The 21,096-nt window shown below is 41.4% G+C and overlaps 1 protein-coding gene and 1 pseudogene across 4 annotated transcripts in view; one reads left to right on the top strand and one right to left on the bottom strand.

Moving 5' to 3' along the window:
* Nucleotides 1-20,745, top strand: part of MORF4L1 (mortality factor 4 like 1) — a 42,626-nt gene extending 21,881 nt beyond the window's left edge. For 3 of the 4 annotated variants that reach the window (XM_039479930.2, XM_074399911.1, XM_039479931.2), the window contains 7 exons: nucleotides 2,698-2,723; nucleotides 3,200-3,288; nucleotides 4,979-5,080; nucleotides 6,496-6,584; nucleotides 7,263-7,435; nucleotides 8,015-8,099; nucleotides 9,798-20,745. In XM_039479930.2, coding sequence (XP_039335864.1) covers nucleotides 2,698-2,723; nucleotides 3,200-3,288; nucleotides 4,979-5,080; nucleotides 6,496-6,584; nucleotides 7,263-7,435; nucleotides 8,015-8,099; nucleotides 9,798-9,882 — 649 coding nt within the window. In that variant the 3' untranslated portion in view covers nucleotides 9,883-20,745. The remainder of the gene's footprint in view (nucleotides 1-2,697; nucleotides 2,724-3,199; nucleotides 3,289-4,978; nucleotides 5,081-6,495; nucleotides 6,585-7,262; nucleotides 7,436-8,014; nucleotides 8,100-9,797) is intronic. The other variant, XR_012517806.1, reaches the window with a different exon arrangement.
* On the bottom strand, nucleotides 11,507-11,603 carry LOC120368121 (U6 spliceosomal RNA; annotated as a pseudogene).
* Nucleotides 20,746-21,096: the final 351 nt, after the last annotated feature.

Here is a 21,096-nt window from a genome sequence, read left to right on the forward strand (position 1 = left end):
GCGCGATCTCGGCTCACCGCAACCTCCGCCTCCTGGGTTCAGGCAATTCTCCTGCCTCAGCCTCCTGAGCAGCTGGGATTACAGGCACACGCCAGCATGCCCAGCTAATTTTTTGTATTTTTAGTAGAGACGGGGTTTCACCATGTTGACCAGGATGGCCTTGATCTCTTGACCTCGTGATCCACCCGCCTCGGCCTCCCAAAGTGCTGGGATTACAGGCGTGAGTCACCGCGCCCGGCAAATGTTCAGTTTTATGGGATTCATGGAAGTGTACATGTTGAATATCTGTTACCTAAAAAGGTTCAGCCCAGAACCGTTTCAGATTTCAGACTGTTTTTTGATTTTGGAATGTTTGCATTGTACTTAACTGTTGAACATCTGAAATACAAAGTCCAAAATGTTCCAGTGAGCATTTCCTTTGAATTTCACGTTGGCTCAAAAAGTTGGGATTTTTGGAGCATTTTGGCTTTGGGATGTTGAAACTGTTTATTTTATAGATCTTTTACTTTTCAGTTGAGATCACTTGTCAGCGTTTTAATTTTATGTTACAGAGTTAGTGGTTAAAGGATTGAACGTAAGGACCCTCGGTTTCTCTTGGTCTCCACAAATTGACGTGTGCAAGTAAAGTTCATGATTGACTCTGACCCAGAAATACAGTCCAACAGATACTTAGAAAACTAAGCTTACAGCGACAAGAGAAAATCTTATTTTTCAGATTCCTCAGGTTTTTGTGTGTGTGGCTCTTCTTTCTTTCTTTCTTTCTTTTTTTGGAAACCAAGTCTTGCTCTGTTGCTTAGGGTGGAGTGCAGTGGGTGTGATCTCGGCTCACTCCAATCTCTGCCTTCTGGTTTCAAGAGATTCTCCTGACTTAGCCCCACAAATAGTGGTACTACAGGAGTGTGCCACCACGTCCAGCGAATTTTTTGTATTTTTAGTAGAGATGGGGGTTTCACCGTCTTAGCCAGGATGGTCTCCCATCTCCTGACCTCATGATCCATCTGCCTCAGCCTCCCAAAGTGCTGGGATTATGAGTGTGAGCCACTTTGCCCAGCCCGATTTTCATGTTTTTATCCAAACATAAGTTAATTTGAATTGTGAAGTCATAAGACCTAAATTAAACGAATATATTTAGTTAATAACATATGTAAGTATTTAAAGCTACAGAAAAGTAAAAAGCCAGACGTTATAGTATTGTTCCATCAAAAGTAATCCATAATCATGGGCTTCGTAAACTGTTTATCTTGTGATCTAGAAATAACGTTAATGAAAACAAAATTAGTCTGGGCGTGGTGGCTCACACGTGTAATCCCAGCACTTTGGGAGGTCCAGGCTGGTGAATCACTTGAGGTCAGGAGTTCGAGGCCTGCCTGCCTAACATGGCAAAACCCCATCTCTTCTAAAATACAAAAATTAGCCAAAATTAGCCAGGTGTGTTGGCAGGTGCTTGTAATCCCTGGTACTTGGGAGGCTGAAGCAGGAAAAAGCAGGTAAATCACTTGAATCCGGGAGGCGGAGGTTGCAGTGAGCTGAGATTGCTGACAGAACAAGACTCCATCTCAAAAAATTAAAATTAAAATTAAAAAGTATAATTAGTAATTTCCCGTTTGGCAGTATATAAGTAGATAGGAGTTAGGTTGCTGTTAGGGTAGTCAAGCTGCAGAGACTTGAGCATTGTCCTGAGTGTGGGGCATATGGAGTGTGTAGTGTTGAACAAGAAGGAGCATAACTTGGAGAAGAAATAAAGTGAAACAAAGTTCGGACCAGTGAGAGTAGAGTAGCAGATTGGTATTTAAGAAGTCTGCAAATCTAGGCAGCATAGTACTACGGACCCTGTCTCTGCAAAATAAAAACAAAAAATTCACTGAGCGTGTTGGTGTGTGCTTTTGGTCCCAGCTACTTTGGAGGCTGAGATGGGAGGATTGATTTTGCCCAGAAGGTGGAGGCTGCGTTGAGTCATGATTGTACCACTGTACTCTAGCCTGGGCAAGAGCGAGACTGTCTCAAAAACAACAAAAAATCAACAACAAAACAAATACACAGGTCTAAAAATATCTGGGGAACAAAATTAAATAATTGGAAAAAAATTTTAACCTTTGGCACTTTTTTTTTGGTGGGCCTAATAATGTAACATGTACTTTAACATATATAAATATAACCCTGGAAGAAGGAAGTTGTTTACTAAATTGTTCTTGGTTTGCTTTAAGACTGGGGTGCAGTGCCGTGATCACAGCTCACCTGCAGCCTTGGCCTCCTGGGCTCAGGCCGTCCTCTCACGTCAGCTTCCCAAGTAGCTAGGACTATAGGCGTGTGCCACTATGCCTAGTTTCTGTGTGTGTGTGTGTGTGTGTGTGTGTGTGTGTGTTAGTTATAGAGAACAGGATTGGTTGTGTTGCCCTGGCTGGTCTTGAATTCTGAGCTCAAGAGATCCACCCTACTTCACCTCCCAAAATGCTGGGATTACAGACATGTGCCACTGCCCCTGGCGTGGTTTATTTTATTTCATTCTATTTTGTGGAGAGAGATGGGAATTTAACCAGCTCTTAATATAAAAATCCTTGTGTCTGAGTAGGACACATATTTACTACCTTATCTTTTATCCAAGTTAATATTTCTCTGTGAACTTAACCCTGATAAAGGAAATTGAAACAAAGGTAGTTTTACTGGAAATAATTATTTTTTATTTTTCTCTCCTTTTAGGAAAACAAAAAAGAACAAACAGAAAAGTAAGAATATTAACTTTGTTGATGTAATTTGTGTTACCTTTATAACAACATTGACATTTTGAGTTGCCCTATTTTGAAAGCTATCAAATTTTGGAGTAAGCTTATGTTTATTGATTTTTTTCAAATGGAGTCTCACAGGAGTCTTATAATAGGTACATGGTAGTAGAGAACTCTTCTTACCAAAGAGAAACTTGTGGGCATTTATTTTCATCTGCTTTAGTCTTAATGACTCCCACTGAGAAGGTAACATTTTTAAATAAATGGAAGATGGTGATGTTAAGTGTTGCCTATATTAAACGTTTGGTAGAGCTCTTCATGAAAGTTTTATTTTTGGTAGGAATGTGATTCTTTAACTTAGATTCTGGTAACAGCTGTGTAATGGAGAAATGAAAAGGGAGAATGTGTCAAGAGACTATTTTCCTTAAAGAGTTTGTTAAATTAGCTAAAATGAGACTCCTCTCCCCCAACATTCACAGCACCTGGAAATGGAGATGGTGGCAGTACCAGTGAGACCCCTCAGCCTCCTCGGAAGAAAAGGGCCCGGGTAGATCCTACTGTTGAAAATGTGAGTTTGTCTTGAGTTTATGAATAGGGTGTTAGGATTTTTAGTCTCAGTTATATTACATAATCATAGAGCTTTGATTCTCCATAAGCTTTGCTTACATGGCTAATTCCCAAAATTAAACATTTTCTTTTGGGTGTAAAGGACATGTTTCTGTTCATCTTTATTTCACCTGTAGCTCTAGATTTACCTACCCAATTGATCGTCTTTTGTTGTGTAAGCTTCATGTTCACCTGCAAGACTATGTCTTTGGTGTTAGACTGGATACACTTACTAGGTCACGTTAGGTGGTTTATTAAATTTACATGATGGTTTAACAAACCCATAAAAATACCAAGAAAGCCTATTAGTTTCCCATATGTGGATGAGTGCTTAATAGTTTAGAATTTTTATATGTAATTGGCAAAGTGTCTCATTCCTAATTTATAATTTCCAAGGTAAGAATTTGAAAATAGAGTTTTGTTTTCTTCTTCCTTTTTTTTTTTTTTTTTTAGACAGTCTCCCTCTGTTGGTTAGGCTGGAGTGCAGTGGGCACAGTCTTGGCTCACTGCAACCTCTGCCTCCCTGGTTCAAGTGATTCTCCTGCCTCAGCCTCCCAAGTAGCTGGTAGTACAGGTGTGTGCCACCACACCCGGTTGCTTTTTGTATTTTTAGTAGAGGCGGGGTTTTACCACGTTAGCCAGGATAGTATTGATCTCTTCTTTTTTTTTTTTTTTTTTTTTTGAGACGGAGTTTCGCTCTTGTTACCCAGGCTGGAGTGCAATGGCGCGATCTCGGCTCACTGCAACCTCCGCCTCCTGGGTTCAGGCAATTCTCCTGCCTCAGCCTCCTGAGTGTTTGGGATTACAGGCACGCACCACCATGCCCAGCTAATTTTTTGTATTTTTAGTAGAGATGGGGTTTCACCATGTTGACCAGGATGGTCTTGATCTCTTGACCTCGTGATCCACCTGCCTCGGCCTCCCAAAGTGTTGAGATTACAGGCTTGAGCCACCGCGCCCGGCAGTATTGATCTCTTGACTCATGATCTGCCCATCTCAGCCTCCCAAAGTGCTGGGATTACAGGCATGAGCCACTGCAGTCAGCCTAGAATTTTAGTTTCTAACTGACATAGTTTATATCTGAAGCTGAAATTATAAAGCAGTAGTATGCTTATTAAAAAATAGAAGAGTCTGAAAATAGGCATTTTGGGGCAGTTTTTGAAAATACTAGAAATCAGTACATTTACTTATATGAGTTCAAATGGATCTTTAAGATGGTTGTGTTTAGAATAGTTGTTTTGATTTCAGTGGTAAATTATGAAACTACTAAGTTAAAATGTATCAAGTCAGGGTGTTTTCATTTCCTGAACAAGAGGAACTTTACTGAAGAATTTTTACCATCACGTGATAATGCACTAAATAGACTATGGTTCAAGGTCAGATTCTTTTTTCCCAGCAGCAAAGCTGTGTGTGGTCTTTTTCATTTAGAATTTTTAAAAATGACAGTTCCAGCTGTATGCTTAGCTACTTTGAGAATTTATACCTAGTGCCTCTAAAGTCAACTCACTTCCATGTTTGGTATTTAGCAAGAAAGGAAAGGGGTTGTTTTGTTTTGTTTTGTGTTTTTGAGATGGTGTCTCGCTCTCTTGCTCAGCCTGGCATGCGTGGCGTGATAAAGATAGGTTTTTAAATACTATTCTATTTCTATATAGGAGGAAACATTCATGAACAGAGTTGAAGTTAAAGTAAAGATTCCTGAAGAACTAAAACCGTGGCTTGTTGATGACTGGGACTTAATTACCAGGCAAAAGCAGGTAAATTGCAAGCTACGCGATTGTTAAGCTCATGTGATACATTCTTGCTAGCAAAAAAAAAGCTTTTATGAGTTTGTAATGATAAAGGTGGCAATAACTAATTTTTGGAGATTGCTAGGGCAGGAACTAATTCTGAAAATTCATAAAGGCAAAGAAGCATGTGTTTACTGTCTTTTTGTCACTGCTAATGGTAGGCCATAGAAAGCACCTATCATCACCTGCAAGGTATTCATGACCCTGAAAAGCATCTGAATCTAAGCTCCTGGGTCTATTACTAGTTTGCAGGAAATAGGATGTTTAATGGAGCGATGTGTTTAGCAATCATTGAACTCTATAATTGAGAATTTTGTAGGACAAATGAAGCTATTTAAACAAATGGCTTAGGTAGTATTAGGGATGGTGGGGGGAGATGATTAGGGAAAGCTTGAGGATTATGAGACTTAAGACATATCAGTTATAGTTTGAATGTATATGACATAGTTTGAATTCTGATTTGAATCTGTTGAAGGATTATGCAGTTACAGCTAAACTGCGAAGATTCAAGCCGTATCACTGTTTGTGATCTTGGACAAGTTTCTTAGCCTTTTTGTGCTTTTGTTTCTGCATTTAATGGAATAATAATTCCTATTTGACAATGTTGATGAGAGGATAAAAAGATAACTATTTTAATGCTTTAGACTAGGTCTAGCAAATAATATGCATAACAGTAAATAATGACTTGGTAATACCACAAAAGCACATTTGTGTCTGTTGCGTGTGTCTGACAGTTTGATTTTTTTTTTTTTTTTTTTTTTTTTTTGAGACGGAGTTTCGCTCTTGTTACCCAGGCTGGAGTGCAATGGTGCGATCTTGGCTCACTGCAACCTCCGCCTCCTCGGTTCAGGCAATTCTCCTGCCTCAGCCTCCTGAGTAGCTGGGATTACAGGCGCGTGCCACCATGCCCAGCTAAATTTTTGTATTTTTAGTGGAACTGGGGTTTCATCATGTTGACCAGGATGGTCTCGATCTCCTGACCTTGTGATCCACCCGCCTCGGCCTCCCAAAGTGCTGGGATTACAGGCATGAGCCACTGTGCCCGGCCCAGTTTGATATTTTTAAAAGCTGTGCTATTCTGTCCAGTAGGGCCTCACTAGCCACATTTGGCTGTTTAAATATATAGATGCTCCATAACTTAGAATGGGGTTACATCTCAATAAGCCCAGCAGAGAGTTGGAAAATTAAGTCAAACCATTGTAAGTTGGAAACTGTAATTAAATTTTTAGTTTCTGAGCCACATTTTCCATGTTTTAAGTGCTGAATAGTGTCTTTCCTAGTTTGAAATACTGTAATGTGATCTTTAATTGTGTAAAAATTTTCCTGGTGTAATTTTTTTTTTTTTAAAGTGCTTATATTCAAGCATGTTTTTGTCTTCATAGCTCTTTTATCTTCCTGCCAAGAAGAATGTGGATTCCATTCTTGAGGATTATGCAAATTACAAGAAATCTCGTGGAAACACAGACAATAAGTAAGAATATACACCTTTCAGATACACTCAAAGACATTTAAAAGAAATTGTTTTTAAATAAATCCTCTGAAACTTGTACTGACTCTGAAACTCACCACCAGAAACTAGCTAAATAGAATTTCACTGCTTTGATGTAGGATTTGGCTGGCTGACTTTTTTTTTTTTTTTTTTTTGAGGCGAAGTTTCACTCTTGTTACCCAGGCTGGAGTGCAATGATGTGATCTTGGCTCACCGCAACCTCCGCCTTCTGGGTTCAGGCAATTCTCCTGCCTCAGCCTCCTGAGTAGTTGGGATTACAGGCACGCGCCACCATGCCCAGCTAATTTTCTGTATTTTTTAGTAGAGACGGGGTTTCACCATGTTGACCAGGATGGTCTTGATCTCTTGACCTCGTGATCCACCCGCCTTGGCCTCCCAAAGTGCTGGGATTACAGGCGTGAGCCACCGCGCCCGGCCGGCTGACTTTCTTAAAGGGCCAGATAGTAAATATTTTAGGCAAAATTTAAGCTATCATGTAAATATTTGCATAACCATGTGAAAATGTAAGTTTGTCAAACTTTCATGTGCCTTTTAAAAAAAATCTCAGCTGTGGGTTCATTGTTACTAGCTCAACTCTTAATTCTTTAAATTGGTTGATTTTTATTGACCAGTTTTGGAATATTTCTGTTCATTTATTAGGGAGTATGCGGTTAATGAGGTTGTGGCAGGCATAAAAGAATACTTCAATGTAATGTTGGGTACCCAGCTACTCTACAAATTTGAGAGACCACAGTATGCTGAAATTCTTGCAGACCACCCTGATGCACCCATGTCCCAGGTGTATGGAGCGCCACATCTACTGAGACTATTTGGTAATAATGCCATGTTGAAAATAATTGTACTTTTCTTGGAGGAGGGCCTTCCCTAAATGAATAAGAGATAATTTAACTTTCCAAAACATGACTCCATTTTAATTTGAACTTTTATCTAGAATGTTAAAAAGCAAAAAAATCTTCTAAGAGCAAGAGTTTTAAAAATCATGTATTTTTATTTTATTATTATTATTTTTGAGACGGAGTCTCACTTTGTTGCCCAGGCTGGAGTGCAGTGATGCAATCTCAGCTCACTGCAGCCTCCGCCTGCCATTTCAAGCGATTCTCCTGCCTCAGCCTCCCAGATAGCTGCGATTACAGGTGCCCACCACCACACTCAGCTAATTTTTGTGTATTTAGTAGAAATGGGGTTTCACCATGTTGGCCAGATGGGTCTGGAACTCCTGATCTCAAGTGATCACCTACCTTGGCCTCCAAAATGTTGGGATTACAGGCATGAGCCACTGTGCGCGGCCTAAAATCATGTATTTTAAAGGAATTTGCATTTGCTCACAAAATACACGGTTAAAGTGCTGCTGCCTTGGATATAACTTTAGATAAATTCTCTTGTTTTAACAGTACGAATTGGAGCAATGTTGGCCTATACACCTCTGGATGAGAAGAGCCTTGCTTTATTACTGAATTATCTTCACGATTTCCTAAAGTAAGTCTATGGTTGGTATTATAAACATGAATTTGAAAATTAGTGTGTAATGGGAGGGATTGGCAGTATAGATGCTAAAACATTAAATATTGTATTGGTACAGGCTTCGACAGTTAAAGGAGCAATATACGTAAGTGCAAATATACGGTGGGAGTCTCAGTGCAATAGGGGAAAGCAGAAAGTCTGGTAGATTGCTGATAAGACAGCTGACAATTTGGAAGAAAACAAAGTTAAACTCTTTTTTTTTTTTTTTTTTTTTTGGGTTTTTTTTTTTTTTTTTTTTTTAATTGCATTTTAGGTTTTGGGGTACATGTGATGAACATGCAAGATTGTTGCATAGGTACACACATGGCAGTGTGCTTTGCTGCCTTCCGTCCCCTCACCTGTATCTGTCATTTCTCCCCATGCTATCTCTTCCCACCTCCCCACCCCAAAGTTAAACTCTTACTGTCATGTACCAAATCCTAGATGAATCTGAAGTTTAAAATTAAAACTGTTAAGACAATGAAAGGACAGATAAAATATTTTCATGGTGTTGTAGTGTTCTGTGTATGATAAATTGCTGGTACCTTTAATACACAATTCTTACACAATGAGAAATGAACAAACCAGTGAAAAGTAGGAAAGGAAATTTACAGCATTGGCAACACAAATGACCATTAAAAATATGTAAAAAATAATGATAAAATTATAAACTGTCAGTAAGCAGCATTTATCAGATGGCTGAGGTTTAAATGTTTAAAGAAATGGAGAGAAGGGCAACCCTGTTTAAACAAGTTTTGGAGGGCATTTTTATCATAGTGAATTTGAAACAAGCCATTATTAAAAGGATGAGGTCACCCTAAACATACTGATAAAGGTGTTCATGTTTTCAATGGAAAAACAGCCCAGTTGTGGTAGAGAAGTATGGTGTGTTTCCTATTTGTAGAGAAACATTATTTTAACCTTTGCGTAACATCTGGCTTTCCAAAGTGGATCTTAGGTAGTTGGGCATGGGGTTGGGAGGAAAGGGGAGAGTTTTTAATTCCTACTTTATATGTTTCTGTAAATGAATTTTCTCATTGCAATCGTTTATTTTACAATAAATTTAAAACTGCAACGTGAACTTGAGAATCCAGGCAAAACGTATCATCTTTACTTTACCCAATGATAAATACCTTCTTTGGACTTGTGTCTTTATGGAATGTGCCCTACTACTTGACATTTCACATTCAATGGTTTTTTAAAAACGTTTGTTTGTTTAGAGACAGTCTTGCTCTGTTTCCGAGGCTGGAGTGTAGTGATGTGATAATGCCTCACTGCAACCTCCACCTTCTGGGTTCAAGTGATTCTTGTGCTTCAGCCTCCCAACTAGGTGGGATTACAGGGATTTAGGGTAATGCTGTCATGTAATAGGGTAATAACTTTCTTAAAGACGGTTCAAGCTCCCAAGTTGGTACTCTGAAGACGAAACTGTTCTTTTCTATTTAGAAATAGGGAAGTACCTCCAGAGTTCCTTCCTTTATATATGCATAGTGTTGTTTGTTACGTAACCTTATTTACCTGAATTGTAGTTATGTGGTTTTATTGTGAGATAATGTCTGGTTTAATGTATTTTAGGAAAGGGTTTTCTGTGGCTTATGTATATAATAAACAGGAAAATATTTGGATAAAGATAATGACCTTTAAAAGTTTTTATAATGAATATTTTATTTTTAGGTACCTGGCAAAGAATTCTGCAACTTTGTTTAGTGCCAGTGACTATGAAGTGGCTCCTCCTGAGTACCATCGGAAAGCTGTGTGAGAGGCTCGCTCTCTCACTCACGCTTGGATCTCCGTAAACACATTTTTGTTCTTGGTCTATCTCGTACAAACGATGTGCTTTGAAGATGTTAGTGTTTAACAGTTGATGTTTGTTTTCTGTTTGATTTTAAACAGAGAAAATAAAAGGGGTAATAGCTCCTTTTTTCTTTTCTTTTTCTTTTTTTTTTCATTTTAAAGTTGCTGCCAGTGTATTCAATGATGGACAACAGAGGGATATGCTGTAGAGTGTTTTATTGCCTAGTTGACAAAGCTGCTTTTGAATGCTGGTGGTTCTATTCCTTTGACACTACGCACTTTTATAATACATGTTAATGCTATATGACAAAATGCTCTGATTCTAGTGCCAAAGGTTCAATTCAGTGTATATAACTGAACACACTCATCCATTTGTGCTCCTTTTTTTTTTTTTTTTTTAATGGTGCTTAAAGAGCCCATCCTTTGCAAGTCATCCTTGTTGTTACTTAGGCATTTTATCTTTGCTCAACTTGTTGAAGAATGGTGGCTTGTTTCATGGTTTTTGTATTTGTGTCTAATGCACGTTTTAACATGATAGATGCAATGCATTGTGTAGCTAGTTTTCTGGAAAATTCAATCTTTTAGGAATTGTTTTTCAGATCTTCAATAAATTTTTTCTTTAAATTTCAAAGAACAATGTTTGTGTTGATGCCTTACAAAAACCGTTGCATTTTGTGTATTCCTTCTTGTATTTAGACAGTGGTTTTTCAGGTGGATGCTGTGTTTCCTGGTATGGCCTTTATGGAATGAGATGATTAGCTTTGGTATGTAACGGTAATTTATAGCAGCTTTGGCAGTTGTCACAGCTAAAAAGTTTACATGACTTTTTTTTTTTTTTTTTGCTTTTCCCAAATTGTTAATTATTCTGAGCCTTAATGGCGTTTTTACCTGTGTAAAATTATTGTCAGCCCTTTTCTGTCTATAATTGTTTATTTTTGTGGGTTTACCCTAGAAACCTGAGCCAAAAATGTCAGTAGACAACACAGTATTAAAATAACATGCAAGTTGTGAAGGGCAATGTCTATCCCCTTTGATAGAGACAATGAAGTGGCCAGTGCTTGGGTAGAGGATGGCAGGCGTTAAGAATTAAAATGCAAAGCAGCAGATAAGTTCAGATGGCAAGAGTTAACAGCAGCAGTACAAGAGGGAAAGTGAGTGCAGGAGGGAAATAGGAGTAAGTTCCAAAGAAGCAAAATTTGCTGGAGTGCAATGGCGCGATCTCGGCTCACCACAACCCCTCCGCCTCCTGGGTTCAGGCAATTCTGCCTCAGCCTCCTGAGTAGCTGGGACTATAGGCACGCACCACCACACTCAGCTAATTTTTAAAAATATATATATTTAGTAGAGATGGGGTTTTCACTATGTTGGCCAGGATGGTCTCAATCTCTTGACCTGGTGATCATCCCGCCTTGGCCTCCCAAAGTGCTGGGATTACAGTGTCAGCCACTGCGCCTGGCCTGTTCTGTATTTCTTTACTCTTTCCTTTTTGTCACAACTGTACTGAATTAATTGGACTTTTAACCAGGATTGTTGTTGCCTGGTATCTTTCAGCTGTTGAATGTTCTTGTTTATCCAGATGGGACTTAAAAAAAAAAATGAAACACTTCATGAATTTACATGTCTATTTTTGGGCAGGCGCCATGCTAATCTTTATTGTTTCAGTTTTAAAGATTTTTGCTAACAAAGTGAGCCCTAGATATGATTTTTCTTTAACGTGTACTCATGGCTCCTTGAACATTAGTGTTACTCGTTAGATTTGCTGGCTGAGCGTGTTGGCTCAGGCCTGTAATCTCAGCACTTTGAGAGGCTGAGGTAGGAGGATCACTTGATCCCAGAAGTTTCAAAACAGCATGGGCAACAAAGGGCAAGACTTTGTCTGTACAAACAATTTTTAAAGTAGCCATGCATGGTGGTGTATGTCTGTGGTCCCAGCTACTTGAGTGGCTGAGGCAGGAGGATCACCTGACCCCAATATAACAAGGCTGCAGTGAGTGAGCTGTGATTGTACCACTGTGTCCAGCCTGGGTGACAGAGCAAAACCCTGTCTCTTAAAGTTGAGGACTTTAAATAGCTTTTTGTTTATATCATCATTATTTACTATGTTAGAAATTAAAACTTTAAAACTTAAAAAATATGTGTGTTCATTAGTCATCAGAATGATAACTGTCACACATCATGTAACCTTAGGAAAATTTCATGTACATTTGAGAAAAAGCCAGTAATTTAAAATGGCTTTAACGTCGTAGGCTGCATGAAAATGTCTCAGATGCCAAAGAGATCTCTGGACCACTCATTGAGAACTGCTGCTGTAGAATTTGTGTCTTGGCCGGGTACCGTGGCTCATGTCTGTAAACCCAACTTTGGGAGGCCGAGGCAGGCAGATTACGAGGTCAGGAGATTGAGACCATCTTGGCCAACATGGTGAAACCCTGTCTCTACTAAAAATGCAAAAATTAGCCGGGCTTGGTGGTGCATGCCTGTGTAGTCCCAGCTACTCAGGAGGCTGAGGCAGGAGAATCCCTTGAACCCAGGAGGCAGAGGTTGCAGTGAGCCAAGATGGCGCCACTGTACTCCAGCCTGGGTGACAGAGCGAGCCTTTCTTTTTCTCTTAAAAAAAAAAAAATATTGTGTCTTGAGGATTATAACAATAATCTTTAGAGTTCTGTATTCAGAAATTTAAATGTTTCTTCACAAAACCTTTATTCATTAAGCCTCCTCCCTCCATTTAAATACAGCATTAGAATAGAACATTGCTGGGTTTACTTGACATTAAAACAGGCAGTAATCTTTGGATATTAAATTTTACACAGTATTTTGAATATGTTTTACTAGTAATTCTGAGGCAAAATTTCGCCCTTGTTGCCCAGTCTGGAGTGCACTGGTGCGATCTCAGTTCACCGCAACCTTTGCTTCCAGGGATCAAGCTGTTCTGCCTCAGCCTCCCGAGTAGCTGGGATTATAGGCATGTGCCACCGTGCCTGGCTAATTTTTTTGTATTTTTAGTAGAGATGGGGTTTCTCCACGTTTGTCAGGCTGGTCTCAAACTCCTGACCTCAGGTGATCTGCCCTCCTCAGCCTCCCAAAGTGCTGGGATTACCTGCATGAGCCACCGTATCTGACCATTTACTAGTAATTCTTAATGTGGTTCCAGAATATCTTACGTATTAGTAATAAGTAGCTGGAATGATGTAAAAAATAATTGCTTATCAAAAAATGAAAACAGATGAATATTAATATTAGTACCATTCGTGTTTTTTTTTTTTTTTTCTTACTACATTTTAGGTTCTGGGGTACATGTGCAGATCTTGCAGGATTGTTGCAAAGGTACACACATGCCATGGTTGTTTGCTGCCTCCATCCCCCCATTACCTACATCAGACATTTCTTCCAATGTTATTCCCTCCCCAACCTCTCCACCCCCCTGCTATCCCTTCCCTAGACTCCCAGCCCTCAAAGACCCCAGTGTGTGATGTTCCCCTCCCTGTGTCTGTGTGTTCTCATTGTTCAACACCCACCTATGAGTGAGAACATTCAGTGTTTGATTTTCTGTTCTTGTGTCAGTTTGCTGAGAATGATCGTTTCCAGCTTTATCCAAGTCCCTCCACAGGACATGAACTCATCCTTTTTTATGGCTACATAGTATTCCATGGTGTATATGTGCCACATTTTCTTTATCCAGTCTATCATTGATGGGCATTTGGGTTGGTTCCAGATCTTTGCTGTTGTAAACAGTGCCACAGTGAACATATGTGTGCTTGTGTCTTTGTAATAGAATGATTTATAATCCTTTGGGTATGTAACCAGTAATGGGATTGCTGGGTCAAATGGTATTTCTATTTCTAGATCCTTGAGGAATTGCCACACTGTCTTCCACAATGGGGACTAATGTACACTCCCACCAACAGTGTAAAAGTGTTCCTATTTCTCCACAGCCTCTCCAGCATCTATTTCTCCACAGCCTCTCCAGCATCTGTTGTCTCCAGATTTTTTAATGATCACCATTCTAACTGGCCTGAGATGGTATCTTAATGTGGTTTCGATTTGCAGTTCTCTAGCAACCAGTGATGATTTTTTAATGTTGGTTGGCCGCATAAATAGCTTCTTTTGAAAAGTGTCTGTTCATATCCTTCGCTCAGTTTTGGATGGGGTGTTTGCTTTTTTCTTGTAAATGTGCTTTAGTTCTTTGTAGATTCTGGATATTAACCCTTTGTCAGATGGGTAGATTGCAAAAATTTTTTCCCATTCTTTTGGTTGCCAGTTCACTCTAAAGATAGTTTCTTTTGCTGTACAGAAGCACTGGAGTTTAATTAGATCCCATTTGTCTATTTTGGCTTTTGCTGCCAGTGCTTCTGATGTTTCAGTCATGAAGTCCTTGCCTATGCTGATGTCCTGAATGGTTTTGCCTATGTTTTTCTTCTAGGGTTTTTATGATGCTAGTTCTTATGTTTAAATCTTTAATGCATCTGGAGTTAATTTTTGTGTAAGGTGTCAGGAAGGGGCCCAGTTTCTGCTTTCTGCACATAGCTAGTTCTTACGTTTAAATCTTTAATGCATCTGGAGTTAGTTTTTGTGTAAGGTGTCAGGAAGAGGCCCAGTTTCTGCTTTCTGCACATAGCTGGCCAGTTTTCCCAATGGCATTTATTAAGCAGGGAATCGTTTCCCCATTGCTTGTTTTTGTCAGATTTGTCAAAGATGGTTGTCGATGTGTGGCATTACTTCCAAGGCCTCTGTTCTGTTTCATTGGTCTATATCTCTGTTTTGGTACCAGTACCATGCTGTTTTGATTACTGTAACCTTGTAGTATGGTTTGAAGTCAGTTAGCGTGCTACCTCCAGCTTTGTTCTTTTGCTTAGGATTATCTTGGCTATGTAGACTCTTTTTTGGTCTCATACGAAGTTTAAGGTGGTTTTTTCCAGGTCTGTGAAGGTCAGTGGTAGCTTGATGGGGGGGATAGCATTGAATCTATAAATTACTTCGGGCAGTATGACCATTTTCACGATACTGATTCTTCTTAACCATGAGCATGGAATTTTTTTTTTTTTTTTTTTTTTTGAGACGGAGTTTCGCTCTTGTTACCCAGGCTGGAGTGCAATGGCGCGGTCTCGGCTCACCGCAACCTCCGCCTCCTGGGTTCAGGCAATTCTCCTGCCTCAGCCTCCTGAGTAGCTCGGATTACAGGCATGTGCCACCATGCCCAGCTACATTTTTTTGCCCAGCTAATTTTTTGTGTTTTTAGTAGAGACGGGGTTTCACCATGTTGACCAGGATGGTCTCGATCTCTTGACCTCATGATCTACCCGCCTCGGCCTCCCAAAGTGCTGGGATTACAGGCTTGAGCCACCGCGCCCGGCTTATGACTGCTTTCTAAGAGCCAGATGTGGCACTATTTCCCTAAGTCGACTCAATTCTGTCCACAAGATTGTGAAGAAGTCTGGGTGTGGCGGCTCACACCTGTGATCCCAGCACTTTGGGAGGCTGAGGTGGGCGGATGGCTTGAGTCCAGGAGCTTGAGATCAGCCTGGGCAATAGAGTGAAGCCCCATTTCTACAAAAATTTAAAAGACGTTTAAAAATCATGAAGAAAATATGATTATATCACTTTATAGACAATGAAATGGAGGATCAGAGAGGGTAACCGACACCCCTCCCCGCCTCCCAGGTCACACAGAAAATTCAAGGGAGAACTGAGATTTGAATCAGGTGTGTTTGCTTCCAAAAAGCTGTGCACCATTAACGTTCCTTGCACTGGCTATTCTGACAGGTGCTAGGCTTTTTGTCATGGACCCTTTGGTTTTGGGAGGAGATGTTTAGTTCACTGACATTAATAATGGCCATGGTAGGGATATGCCCTGATCTTCCACAATTAATGTGTCTTGAAATGTTAAAGTCTTGAGAACACAATGAGCTGCTGCTTCTGTTTTTATTTTTTATTATTTATTTATTTATTTATTTGAGATGGAGTCTTGCTCTGTCGCCAGGCTGCAGTGCAGTGGCGCAATCTCGGCTCACTGCAACCTCCACCTCCTGGGTTCAAGCAATTCTTCCGCCTCAGCCTCCCGAGTAGCTGGGACCACAGGTGCACACCACCACACCTGGCCAAGGTTTTTGTATTTTTAGTACAGACAGAGTTTCACCGTGTTGGCAGGGATGGTCTCCATTTCTTGACCTTGTGATCCGCCCACCTCGGCCTCCCAAAGTGCTGGGATTACAGGTGTGAGCCACCTCGGCCAGCCCTGTTTTTTTTTTTTTATTTTTTGAGACAGGGTCTTACTCTGTCACCCAGGCTGAAGTGCAGTGGCACAATCCTGGCTCCCTGGAGCCTTGACTTCCGAGGCTCAGGCGATCCTCCCACCTTAGTCTCCTAAGCAGCTGGGACTACAGGCTTCTGCCACCATGCCTGGCTAAGTTTTTGTTTGTTAGGTATTTTTTGTAAAGATCGAGTTTTGTACTGTTGCCCAGGCAGGTCTTCAACTCCTGGCCTCAAGAAATCCTCCCGTCTTGGCCCCACAGAGTACTGTGATTACAGGCGTGAGCCGCCATGCTTGGTTCATATAGAATTACACATCTTTTATGTCTGTCTTATTTCACTTAGCTTGATGTTTTCAACATTCATCCGTGGTGTAGTGTGTGCCAGCCCTCCATTCCTCCTTGTGCTGGCTATTTCTTGGTGTGGATGTATCATATATTATCTGTCAGTTACAGACATGTGAGTTGTTTCCACATTTTGGCAATTATATATAACGTTAGGAATCTTCAGGTCCAAGTTTCTCTGTGTGCATGTTTTCAATTCTCTTAGAAGTGGAATTGATGGGTCATACCAGTAATTTTTTTTTTTTTTTTTTTTGAGATAGTCTCGCTTTGTCACCAGGCTGGAGTGCATGGCGCGATCTCTGCTCACTGCAGCCTCCACCTCCTGGGTTCAGGCAATTCTCCTGCCTCAGCCTCCAGAGCAGCTGGGATTACAGGTGCACACCATCACGCCTGGCTAAGTTTTGTATTTTTGGCAGAGATGGTACATAATCCTTTTGCTATGTTGCTGGATTTGGCTTGCTAGTATTTCTTTGATTGAGGATTTTTGCATTTGTATTGATAAGGAACATTGGTCTGTCAGTTTCTTTTCTTGTGATGTCTTTGTTTTTAATTTTTGGACTTCTTAACTATTTTTTTTCTTTTTTCTTTTTTGAGACAGTCTCGCTCCGTTGCCAGGCTGGAGTGCAGTGGTGTGATCTCAGCTCACTGCAACCTCTGCCTCCTGGGTTCAAGTGATTTTCCTGCCTCAGCCTCCCGAGTAGCGTGTGCTACCATGCCCAGCTAATTTTCATATTTTTTAGTAGAAATGGGTTTTCACCATGTTGGCCAGGATGGTCTCGATCTCTTGACCTTGTGATCCACCCGTCTCGGCTTCCCAAAGTGCTGGTATTACAGGCATGAGCCACCATGCCTGACTTGTTCTTTGTTTTTTGAAACTGCTGTCTTTCCCCTAAGTGCGTGAGCACCTTACTGCCAAGTTCCATAGGCCTGAGATTCCAGCGGTCCACATGGGGACTGTCACGGAATAGGGCAGGGCTGATGACCGAGACCAATTAGGCGGCATCTGCTCCATACCAGGCTCCGCGGCATCCTTAGGGTTCAAGTGCATTTGCAATTTATTCCTCCCATTTGGATGTAGCCATGTCTACCAATCTCTTTAAATCTAAACAGCACCAAGGCACGGGGCCATTCTGCCTGATTCACAACAGTCTTGCCAACACTGGATGCCGTAAACACCCTCGTGTGCTCCCCGGCGCCTGGCACAGGAGAGGACTGTGCATAGTGAACACTCTGTAGGTGTTTGGTAAATGGGTGAAAAGGAGGCAATTGGCCTTTGCAGCTCCTTTTCTTATTTTATTTTATTTTTTGCCACAGAATCTCGCTGTCACCCAAGCTGGAGTGCAATGGCGGCATCTCGGCTCACCGCAACCTCCGCCTCCCGGGTTCAGACAATTCTCCTGCCTCAGCCTCCTGAGTAGCTGGGATTACAGGCACCCGCCGCCACTCCCGGCTAATTTTTGTATTTTCAGTAGAGACGGGGTTTCACCATGCTGGCCAGGCTGGTCTTGAACTCCTGACCCCAGGTGATCTGCCTGTCTTGGCCTCCCCAAGTGCTGGGATTATAGGCTGTGAGCCACCGCACGGGGCTTGCAGGCCCTTTTATAATAAAAGACCCTCATCACTGTCTGGGTTGGAGACATCCAGGGCCCTTGTGGAGAGGAGACCTCTGCTTCAGAGTCTCAGCTCTGTGTTCCAATCAGGTCCGCAATCCCTGTGGGGCACCTACAACCCTCAGGGGAGGTTAATTTTGAAACAGTTATTTGATTTTTGTGGTAATTTGCATTTCTTTGGAACCTCACCCAGGATCCTCCCTTTAAATGAGTATTTCACTGGAACGCGGTTGATAATGTTCTATATTGGATCATTAATTGTGACGTGCGTATCACACTACCACATTCATCGTAGAGAGATCCGGATGGGGGTGTGCAAGAACGCTACTCTGTCTCCACAGTCGTTCTGTAAATCTAAACCTGTTAGGAAAGAAAACGTTCATTTTTAAAAACAATATAGGCCAGGTATGGTGGCTCACGCCTGTAATCCCAGCACTTTGGGAGGCCGAGGCAGGTGGATCATCTGAGGTCAGGAGTTTGAGACCAGCCTGACCAACATGGAGAGACCTCCGTCTCTACTAAGAATACAAAAACTTGGCCGGGCACGGTGGCTCAAGCCTGTAATCCCAGCACTTTGGGAGGCCGAGGCGGGTGGATCACGAGGTCAAGAGATCGAGACCATCCTGGTCAACATGGTGAAACCCCATCTCTACTAAAAATACAAAAAAATCAGCTGGGCATGGTGGCGCGTGCCTGTAATCCCAGCTACTCAGGAGGCTGAGGCAGGAGAATCGCCTGAACCCAGGAGGTGGAGGTTGCAGTGAGCCGAGATCGCGCCATTGCACTCCAGCCTGGGTCACAAGAGCGAAACGCCGTCTCAAAAAAAAAAAAAAAAAACAAAAAAAAAACAAAAAAAAAACAAAAAATTAGCCGGGTGTGATGGTGTGAGCCTGCAATCCCAGCTACTTGGGAGGCTGAGGCAAGAGAATTGTATAAACCCAGGACATGGAGATTGCAGTGAGCTGAGATTGCACCACTGCACTCTATCCCGGGTGATAGTACGAGACTCCATCCCCCCTCCCACCCAAAAAAAGAATATAAAGAATATGGTGTGCCTCTCCTTTATCTAAGTTTTCCTTTATAGTGTTATTAGTTACTGGTTTTATTTCAATAGTAAAGAAAAATGGTATTTTTCTCCTGAGTTTTTTATTTTTTCTGTCTGGTAACCAGCCACTTTCAGAACTCTGTCATTAGTTCTAAGTTTTTGTTGATTCTCCTGTTTTAAGCCACATTATCGTGCTGTCTGCAAATATTAATTGGATCTATTTATCACAGCAGCCAGATCTTCCAGATAGATCTAAGCAAGAGTAGTTCTCTTGGACTTATTTGCCATGTATCTGCCTTCAAAGGGAATCCTTTTATACCACTAATCGATTTGAGAATCTTTGTCAAATTCAGAAATTATGCTTTCAGGCTGGGTGCAGTTGCTTCGCCTGTAATCCAGCACTTTGGGAGGCTGAGGCGGGTGGATCACTTGTCAGGAGTTCAAGACCAGCTTGATCAACATGGTGAGACTCCATCTCTACTAAAAATATATAAATGAGCTGGGAGTGGCGGTGCATGCCTGTAATCCCAGCTACTTGGGAGGCTGAGGCAGGAGAATTGCTTGAACCAGAAGGGCAGAGGTTTCGGTGAGCTGAGATCGCGCCACTGCACTCCAGCCTGGGTGACAGAGCGAGACTCCGTCTCAAAAAGAAAACAAAAGGAAAAGAAATTATGCTTTCATTTTATGTTATTTTTTTAAAATCCAAAATAGAGTTCCATCCAATGAAGTTTATTAAGATGACTTTTTTTTTTTTTTTTTTTTTAAACGGAGTCTCACTCTGTCGCCCAGGCTGGAGTGCAATGGTGCGATCTTGGCTCACTGAAACCTCTGTCTCCTGGGTTCAAGTGATTCTCTTGCCTCAGCCTCCTGAGTAGCTGGGACTACAGGCACATACTGCCACTCTGGCTAATTTTTTTTTTTTTTTTTTTTTTTTTTACAATATTTTTAGTAGAGACGGGGTTTTACCGTGTTGGCCAGGCTGGTCTTGAACTCCTGATCTCAGGTGATCCACCTGCCTTGGCCTCCCAAAGTGCTGGGGTGGCCTCCCAAAGTGCTGGGATTATAGGCATGAGCCACTATGTCCAGCAAGATGATTGCTTTTGTCTTACACAGTTGTGGTCTTATGTTACTAGAATTTTCTAATAAATTAAACCATACTTGCATTATCTAAATAAGCCTGTAATGAACATATATGCTTTTCAAATATATAAGTCTTTAGCTCTTCAGGAGGCCCAAATAATATAACAGCTTTTATCATTAATACAATCAAGGCTGGGCGAGGTGGCTCATGCCTGTAATCCTGGCACTTTGGGAGGCTGAGGCAGGCAGATCATGAGGTCAGGAGTTTGAGACCAGCCTGGGCAACACAGTGAAACCTCCTCTCTACTATAATACAAAAAATTAGCTGGGCATGATGCCAGATACCTGTAATCCCAGCTACTCAGGAGGCTGAGGCAGGAGAATCGCTTGAACCCAGGAGTCGGAGGTTGCAGTGAGCCAAGATCACGTTACTGCACTGCACTCCAGCCTGGGCAACAGAGCAAGACTCTGTCTCCAAAAAAAAAAAAAAAAAAGAAAGAAAAGGAAGTCTTTGAACCACAGGACAGAGCTGGTGGGCTCCACCTTGTTCTACAGACAGCCCAGAGCCCAGAAGCTTCTGGAAGCAGCAGCAACTTCATGGCTGCTCTCTAAACAGAGATCGAGATTTCTTTTTTTTTTTTTTTTTTTTTTTTTTTTTTTTTGAGATGGAGTTTCGCTCTTGTTACCCAGGCTGGAGTGCAATGGCACGATCTCGGCTCACCGCAGCCTCCACCTCCTGGGTTCAGGCAATTCTCCTGCCTCAGCCTCCTGAGTAGCTGAGATTACAGGCACGCACCACCATGCCCAGCTAATTTTTTTTGTATTTTTAGTAGAGACGGGGTTTCACCATGTTG

This window comes from Saimiri boliviensis, chromosome 5 (genome assembly GCF_048565385.1).
Source record: "Saimiri boliviensis isolate mSaiBol1 chromosome 5, mSaiBol1.pri, whole genome shotgun sequence".
Classification (NCBI taxonomy): domain Eukaryota; kingdom Metazoa; phylum Chordata; class Mammalia; order Primates; family Cebidae; genus Saimiri; species Saimiri boliviensis.